The 9,377-nt window shown below is 44.9% G+C and overlaps 1 protein-coding gene across 1 annotated transcript; it reads left to right on the top strand.

Annotated features, from left to right (window-relative positions):
• The first annotated feature begins 4,735 nt into the window (after positions 1-4,735).
• LOC147901437 (uncharacterized) lies at positions 4,736-7,766 on the top strand. The gene is made up of 2 exons (XM_087375428.1): positions 4,736-7,313; positions 7,515-7,766. Exon 1 carries the CDS (start codon positions 5,065-5,067, stop codon positions 7,090-7,092), a length of 2,028 nt encoding a protein of 675 aa, XP_087231554.1. The 5' UTR covers positions 4,736-5,064; the 3' UTR covers positions 7,093-7,313; positions 7,515-7,766.
• Positions 7,767-9,377: the final 1,611 nt, after the last annotated feature.

Here is a 9,377-nt window from a genome sequence, read left to right as displayed (position 1 = left end):
CCCAAAATATTAAATGCCACTTGCACGCGGGTTGAACATAACACCTCTTGATCCCACACCTCCACCTCAACCACTAGGCCATCCAAGCCATTCATGTCGTTTTCATATAAGATTTGAGATATATTCAAATCCTCTCTCTGATTTTTTATTCGCCCCTTCACCATGAATGCCTCCAAAAGCATGTAAGAGGCTCTACAAAACCATGTAAGAGACCAAGTACACCCTAAATCCTAGGATTTATTAGTCCTTAATCCATTTCTTAATCCATTCCTTATGAGGCTCTTTTTTGCTGCTTGAGCTCCTCACCACGAACCAAGCTTTGATACCATGTAAGAAGCGGTGGCAATTATTGTTTGATAGGCAACAATTTTCATTAAGCTGCTCATTCTTCAACATTAAGGAAATTTAACCTCTTCTTTCTTCGACGATTAAATTTAACCTCTTCATTTTCTATTTTGAATGAACACTTTACCAAAAGAGAGTCTTTCTCTAATTACGAAGCTATCTATTTTGTTCTGTCAAGTCAATGCCGCTATTGTTTATCCCACCTCCATAACGTAGTGGAAGAAAGGGGACGAGCCTAAAATTAATTATGTATAGGTTTCATTGATGTTCTTAGCAAAGCTAGGCCTTGGTAGAGTTTTACTCCATCGTTTGTTGCTCTTGCAAAGCCCTATATCAAGGTATCCAAAAATATGGCATACATTAAATTTTTTCGGACGCACATCTAAAGCATACCTTTTTCTGTGCACCCTTTTTCCCTAACAAGTTTCTACCTCAGCTTGCTGCAGAAAATCCAGATATGAAAGATTGAAAGTGATGACAACATGGCGATGTGCAGGAGTCTGAACGTGAATAGCTTGCCCTTCTTCCACTTCTACCAAGGGTCTCATAGATGCTTTTTCAACCTCTATCAAAGGTATGCTTTACCATTGAAAGAGTTTGCACTATGCCGTGAAGCAAAGCGGTGCTCCATCTCCTATGCTCTAGCCCCTCATAACAGCCACAGATGGGTGGGGTGCCTGAGCTCACTGCTCAGCCCCCGCCCCCCTCTTTTGTTCCCCTCGCCAGCCCCCCACCCCTCGTAACACCCCCCCTCTCCTTGATAGCCCCTCATAACAACCCCCCCTCCTCCTTGACACCCCCCCCCTTTTCTCCTCAGCTCCTTCCTCCTCCTCGACACTCCCCCTCCTCCTTGACGCAACCCCCCTCCCTCTCCTCTTTGTTGTTCAGCTCCTTCTACTTCCCCCCCCCGCCCCCCCCCCATTCTCCTTTTTGTGCATCTCCTTGGCTTGGATGGAGACCATCCAACTTCTTCGACCAGGCAATGATTGTAGGAACGTTTTCTTGGTAGTTATTTTCTCCTATTTCTTGCCGATACCCTCTTCTTGAGACCCATGGCTCAGAAGTTGCTTAGTAAGCAGCATTTTCAGCATGGATTCTCCCACCCTCTCTATCCAGTCCCTTGCTGCAGACAATGGAGAGCATTCCGCCACTCCCGTCGACTCATGTATTGAGGAGTTTCAACGTCTTTTTTCGGGAGCTCAAGAGAGGTGTATGAACAAATCAAAGGCAGGTCATGGAGAGCTTTCTCTTTGGTTCATGCCTAAGCTTCATGCTAAGGTCCTTGGCTTTGGTGACAGTATTGGACATCTGATCCTTCTCCTTGCTTGGTTGGATTGAGCACACTGAGTATTCCTTTGTTGGGTGCTCCCCTAAGCATGAAGGTGGAGTTAGTTTTTTAGATGTTGTTCGTTGAAGCTCGGTCCCCCTGTTGGGTTCAAAGCATCACCCTTATTGTATATCTGAACTTTTTTGGGTTTCTTTTAGAGGTTTTAGATTGAGGGTTTCTCTCCATTTCTGTGTCCTTTGGGTTTTAGTGCAGAGGATTTGGGATTGAGTCTTCTCCCCCACTCTACTTTAATTTGTACTTCAGTACTCATTTTGAATGCAATATATTACTTTTTTCAAAAAAACATGTACTTGATATTGTAGAAGAAAATCCGAGTGAAAAATCTTTGATGCAATGACATGGAGGTGGTTCCAGTCTCGATGGTTTGTGGATTTTGGCCTTAGTGAGGGGGTTCAATGAAATTTATCATCCACGAGTGGATACATTTCCAAGATCTTGGGTAAAATGAGCACTACTGCCGCCTCCATGATCCAAAACAAACTGGTAGTATTAGAGGACCCCTGACTTGGCCATATCTTGGCGTGAAGGATGACGAAGACGAGTCTAGCACAATGCTAAGAGCATGCATACCCCTATCATTAACGTATGCCTTTGACACCAGGTGGTGGGACCGAAGAATTCCTATGAGTTGTAACGTCCAGGGGTTGGAATTCCGTTGGAATGCCCATATGATCATGGCCTGGAGCATTAGGATGTACGTGCTCTAGACATGATTGAAGCTACGGAATATTTCAAGAAGGAGTGCTGCTCTACATAGCCCATCTTTCTGACCTTGTGCCTCAGCTTCCGCTTCACCTCGACAGGCTCGACAAGGTATAAGTTGCTCGACATATTGAATGGCCACGAGAGCTAGATGAAGCACCTCTTAGACCAAAAGTAACCATTTACTTTGACATCCTAAGGAATCTAAGGCTAAATTGAGAAACATGATTTTAATTATTATGTAGAAATTTAATGCTTTTATACATATTGGACCTATCTAAGGATATTTCAACTCTTAAATACTATAAACAAAGTTAATAAATGAAAAATATAAAGAATACAACAAATAATACGCTACATGCAAAAGTCTCCCTTGTGCCTCTCCCTTTGCCTCTTCCTCCCATGTCTTGCTCCCCTGCCCCTTTGACTCACCTCTTTGTCTCTTTCTCTCTTTAGTAAAAGATACAACTTGATAGGGCCACCTTCTAACAAAGTTGTTTCCTTTGTTTAATATAGCCAACTTTTGAGGAGAAAATTGAATGATTATGTACATATTTTTTGGGGAGTTAGCTACATGATACCTATTGGGGCTTTAGAAGATTCATGGCGGTTCACATTCTCTCTTTTTACAGATATGTTTGTAGGTTCTAGTTGAGGTTCCAAGCTTGAGAAATAGACGTGGCATGAGATGGGAATAAAATAGATAGCTTAAAGTAAGGAGGTTTAAGTGACAAGCTTCATCCTTTGCATTTCAATTTTTTGAGCTTTTCTTCCATAGAATACTTTTGGCCCTTTCCTTTCAAATGTTGGAGTAGTCTACTTCCAAATTACTCTTACCTTTTCTACCAAAGTGTAATATCACCTTGCACATTAGGAGCTATAAACTATTCTTCTTTGATTATTAAGTTTAACCATTTCACATTCTGCACAATTTTGTTAATGTGTATTCATCTTCTATCTATTACTTAAGGCTGGGTAAGCCACGTGTTGGCTAAAGAGCATTCCACTAGCTCACCATTCCTTGCGCTACGTGTCTCCTCCGAAACCTCCCAGCCTCCCACGTGAGAGCTTGCGCAGTTGAGCCATGAGAGTGCTTCCCCACATTATTCTAAAAAACCCCTCCCCCCTTCTTCAACACTTCCTGCACCCACCCCCCCACTCAATTTTTTTTTTAGGCACATTATTCAAAAAATCCCCTCCTTCACGTCCTCCCCCCCCCCTCAATATTTTTTTTAAGCGCTCTTTTTTAAAAAACCTCTCTATAAGGCTTCCAAAAATATTGACTCATAGACTCCTGACCCCTCTCCTTGAGGAGACTCTTTTTACATTGTATCGAGACGGGTCCCATGGGTCATTTTTTGGCCCCCCGAGGACGCTAATAAATTCTACTTCTACTTCTCTCTCTCTCTCTCTCTCTCTCACACTACACACACACACACACGTATACATGCACACGGAGACACATGCATGCTCTCACTCAACATGCCATAACCGACTCCTTGATTAGCACCCATGTCTCCCATTTTTTTGACCACATTGGTAGAAGGAAGGAAAAGACATCATAGCCTGCCTCCAAAGCATTTCTTTGCTGCTACCAAGCCCGAACCCCTTTGCCAAGGCGGATGCGTTCAGAAGTGAGGTGTTTGTGGACAGAGGAGGCGTTATCAAGAGCTTCGTTGCGGTTGATTTTGGCCTCGAGGGGGGAAATCGCGAGGTTATGAGCTAAGATGATGATGCAGAGGGGGAGGGTGAGGGTGAGGACGAGGGAAGCGAAGAGCTTGAGACGGGAGCAGAACAAAACCTTGAAGGATTCTCTGAGGACGCCAAACACGTTGAGCACCTGCAAATCTTGCGACTGGCTGTCCATGGCGAAGCAGAAGAAAAGAGCAGTAGCAACTCAGATCCAAATCCAGAAGCTAAGCTATGGCGATGGAGCAAGCAAGCTCCTCAGCTATGGCGACGGCTGCAGAAGCTCGCTTACCCTCCCTTCCAGGCTTTCCAGAGCCAATAATTGCAGTTCTCAAACGAATTCATCGATTCTGCTGATCCGTGGCTTCTGGGGCTTTGGCTTTGCCACGGGTCGCCACACTATAGTCTTATTTAATATCTATCTACTAACGACATGACTAAGAAAGTCAACATTCAAGATTAACAAAATACAATAGAGACAAACATGTGCTAAAAGCAAGGGCCGTGAGAGTGGGACGGCGTTACTACATACAGCTATGGAGTTCTACGACCGCCTGCACGACTCCCTCCGCCGCCGTCCCTTCCATACCCCCCACCCTCGCCCTCGCCCTCGCCCTCGCCCCCCATCCCTCAACGCCGCCCAGTGTCGATTCCTCGCCCTCGTCTCCTCCGCCCAGCTCGACCGCATCTTCAGCATCTCCGCCGCCACCTGCCCCTTAGATCCCTCCCTCCCCTCGCCCTTCTACCATTACTGGAATTCCCTCCCCGGCTTGCCCCTCCCTCCTAATAAGTGGTGGTCTGTCGCCAAAAACACTCCCTTCACTTCTGTCCCCCCCCCCTCCTGGAATTACCTCTCCAACACCCTTCAAGAACTCCGTTGCACACCCCTTTGTATTGAAGAGCTCTTCAGAGTCATCACAGCTGCCGAGGATTTCCTCCACCGATGCCAAAGCCCCGACTGGTGGAGCGTGGCTCTCACAATGGGTTCTACAACCGAGGCGCGCGATGTTCACGTCCACGATCTTCTGTGGTGCATCACCGGATTGGATCTGGCATTGCTAAGCATCCGTGGATCAACTTTGGACTCTGTGGGTCGATTCAGCCGCCTGAGAATCGCCCAGTGCTATGCGAAACTCGGAACGCTATCGTCAGAACTCGTCAGAAGTGAAGTATGCGACAGTGAGGGTCTCGTTTCCAGCTTACAACAGATGAAGCGGAAGTACGACCAGATGATTTTCATCAGAAAGAAAATCATGAATCTTGAAGAAAAGCTTACACAGGAAACAATTTGTTTCCTATCACAAAAACTGATGCCTTCGTCGAACAACGAGGTAAGGAAGATGAGGATTCCTCCACAGAGTATGCAAATACGCAGCGAGGACTTGAGTTTTACCTCTTCCCCTCGCTTGATTGGTCGAGGAAGTTTCGGTTCTGTGTACGAGGCACATTGGTTGGGGAGGAAAGTCGCAGCCAAGCAATTTGCTTACGATACTACTGGCAAGCTGTTGTTTGAACATGAGGCGGCAGTACTTGCTGAATTGCAATGTACTCCCTTCGTTGTTCACATGTTCGGATGGTGTGTGGACTCTCAAAACAACGCGTGCTATCTGGTCTTGGAGCTCGCCAACAACAATCTTAAACATTTCGTGGCTGACAGGAGCAGGCTTAACAAGCCCCTTCGGCTCCCAGTGCTGGTGGACTTGATGCTCCAAATCTCCAGAGGTATGGAATATTTGCATTCCAGAAAGATAATGCACCGAGATCTGAAACCAGCCAACGTTTTAGTGGAGCCCATAAGCTCCTGCAGAGAGTTAATGGAGGAGGGTTATGCACGAGTGAAGCTATGCGACTTTGGGCTTGCCAGACTGAAGCTTGAGACGTGGAACTCCATGACGTGGCAAGCGGGCACCATGTGCTACATGGCACCAGAAGTTTGGGCTCCTGCCTTCTGGAATACGTTTTCAACTGAAGGTGAAGCCGAGAGGGCAAGATATTCCTTTGAGTCTGACGTCTATAGCTTTGCCATGACCTTTGCATACACTCTTACAGGAAAGCAACCCTTTGCAGACATCAAGTCAGGGAGTATGTTGCTTGAGATGCTTAACAAAGGTGTCAGGCCAGAATTGCCTGCAAGTTGTCCCAGATTTTTGAAGGAGTTCATTCAGAGATGCTGGTCCAACAATCCATCCTGTCGCCCTTCTTTTTCTGACATTTCCATGGTACTAAGGCATTTCAAGCTGCAACTTATGAGATCAAGATTCCCTGAACAACCCTCAGCATGCTTGTCAGATGAGGAATTTTTCCTTTCCACTCCTACACTTTCCTATCAAGAGCTTTATGATGCAACAGATGGCTTTACTAGAAGAGTGCAAAACATCACCCTGGATTCTATATGCCATGGTGTCCTCTCTGATGGCACGGTTGTGCTGGTTCACCACAAACGAAGTCTAGTTGGCTCTAAAGAAGTTTGGGCCGAGGTATCTCAAATGTTCAGCCTCAGGCATTCCAATGTTGCATGTCTGCGAGCTGTTTGCATTCATCGTTCGCAATGCTGGTTTGTATACAAGCACACTTGTGCCGGAGGTTTACTAAACTTGTGGTTAGACAATGCACACCCTGATCAATCCCTCAAACCATTGGATGAGGAGGCCTGCTACAGGGTTGCTGTAGGGGTGGCATGCGGTCTTCAATATCTTCATGACCAGGACGTTCTTTGTGCTGTCACATCTAAAAATATATTGCTAGATGAACGTTTCGAGGCTCAAATATTGATGAATTCTTCAGTATGTGAAGAGATGGTTGATCGTCTGCCCTACCGTCACTGCCTTGATGTGGTCCACTTTGGAAATTTGATTGGGCAACTTCTATTGCACCTACACAGTAATGGCCTTGACTTGGAGAACACACTTCAATTCCCTTATGCTTCTATGCTGAAGGAAGTGGAATGTTTCTGCCTTGGTAACAGAGAGCTGACAATGGATGAAGTTGTACAGATGTTAATTGGCTAAAATAGATTGCTCGGCAGTGAAGAGGAAGGTCCACTTTGGAAATTTGATTGGGCAACTTCTATTGCACCTACACGGTAATGGCCTTGACTTGGAGAACACACGTCAATCCCCTTACGTTTCTATGCTGAAGGAATTCTGCCTTGGTAACAGAAAGCTGACAATGGATGAAGTTGTACAGATGTTAATTGGCTAAAATAGATTGCTCGGCAGTGAAGAGGAAGGTCCACTTTGGAAATTTGATTGGGCAACTTCTATTGCACCTACACGGTAATGGCCTTGACTTGGAGAACACACTTCAATTCCCTTATGCTTCTATGCTGAAGGAAGTGGAATGTTTCTGCCTTGGTAACAGAGAGCTCACAATGGATGTAGTTGTACGATATTATTTAGCTAAAATAGATTGCTCTGCAGTGAAGAGGAAGGCCTTGATTCCAGAGAAGAGTACGATTATTTTGAAGAGAGTGCTCATGACATGTACCTCAAGTCAATTAGGTTCCAAGATAAATTAGCTTGGACTCATAAAGAGAATCTTGAGATAGTGCAAAGTGCTTGATTGATATTACTTCAAATGAACCTCCCTTTTATAGGTGAGGGTACTTACATCCATATGCTTGCTCACATGTGGGATATCTCCTCCATGCCATGTGGGAGCTCTACCTCAGTTTTTTCAAAAAAATCCCCCCTTTTTCTTTTCCTTAGTTAATCCCCCTCCCCCTTCCTCTTTTTTCTTTGTTCTCTTCTTTTCCTATTTTCTTTCAAGTTAATGACTATTTCTTAAATCAACTGCTTTAATTCGTCTTACATTGAACTAGTTTTAATTAAAAAGCATGTACCTTAGCTTATGGGTTAATTACTAAGAGAATATCATGGTTACACCTTATTTTCTACCTCTTTTCTATAGTAAAAAAATTATTTTTTGGACAGGGTAGCCTTGAAATACACCACATGTCAATCTGTAGGTGCCAGTGGTGCTCCCGTCCTCATAGCCTGCAAATATCTCTTGCAAACGTGTAAAAATAGCCTTCCCAGCAGGTCAACTTTGTTTTTTTTTCCTTTTTGGCTCGTTTGGATAGTGGCTGCAACAAGAGTTGAATGGGAAGGGGGAGTATTAAGAAGAGGCGGTCTGAGGTCTAGGGGGTATCTGTACCCCCCAAAACACCTTGCGCAGGAGGCATAATTGAAGGTGCTTTTTTGGATGAGACTGTATGGGGACCGCCCGAGTTTAATGCCTCTCACCTTGGGAAGCTGTTGTAGAGGGTGTATGGGGACGGCCTCTTATCGTCAAACTCTAGTTTGCAACCTCAACACCAACATGGAGCTTCAGATTGAATATGTATTTGTATTTGGAATAGTAATTGCTCAATCATGGGACTTGAAAAGAGCTCTCAAAGTTGATGATTCTAAGTAAACCAAAAGTAGGTTGGCTGTAACAATGCGGCAAGAGAAAGGGAAGGATTCACGCTCCCTCTAGTATGTTGCAGAGAGGTAGAATCTCGGCACGTTCTGCTGGTGTTTTCTGATGTCAAGGAAATCCTCAAAGCACCGACATGGATGCATTTTGAGGTGAATGCCAATGTGGCAACTGATACACTCAATTTCTAATCTCTCTTCAATTCCGTTGATTCACGGGCCAATTCACAGGCGCTGGCATCCGTATTCCTCCCAGCCTCTCTTGGATTGCATGCACACAAAGATACGTAATTACATTCCTTCATGCCTATCCACAAGCCCACAATTCCCTAGATGGTTCCTTCCTGCCACATGTCATCATTTTAGACCTTTAGCTTGGTACACCATTTACCTCTCTCTTGGGGCACAATTAAAACATTTGTCCCTTGGCATTCTTACACATTTAGGTGCACCTAGGCTTGAGCACTCAGAGCCACCTACTCGATGCCAATACACCCTCACCTAAGACCTTGGCAGTTACTTCCCTTGACCATTTTATTTACGCACATAAAATATTACAAAAGTCGATCATCTAAGGGAAAATGCCCACCGATCTTTCCGAGGTCATGCTATCTCGGCTAGAGCATAACAGCAACATTTATTTTTTGGCATCCTCACTACCATCTCAATGTTCGTGCCATTCCTTTTCATCAAGGTCAAAATTCCTATCTCAGGTAGCTACCTTCCCCTTCCTTTGCCGCTCCAACCACTGTCAACGGCGCTGGTCGCCAGAAGATCGATCTAGACCATCAGATCTTACAGCTCTACGAACGGTAATCCACGATACAACATTCGCCGAATAAATTACCACAGCATAAACACAAAATGTTAGAAAA

The sequence above is a fragment of the Dipteris shenzhenensis genome, chromosome 6, assembly GCF_047967505.1.
Source record: "Dipteris shenzhenensis isolate YYH24624 ecotype China chromosome 6, Dip_SZ_1.0, whole genome shotgun sequence".
NCBI classification, from domain to species: domain Eukaryota; kingdom Viridiplantae; phylum Streptophyta; class Polypodiopsida; order Gleicheniales; family Dipteridaceae; genus Dipteris; species Dipteris shenzhenensis.
The sequence above is the reverse complement of the archived record's forward strand: the minus strand, read 5'-3'. Positions and strand labels throughout refer to the sequence as shown.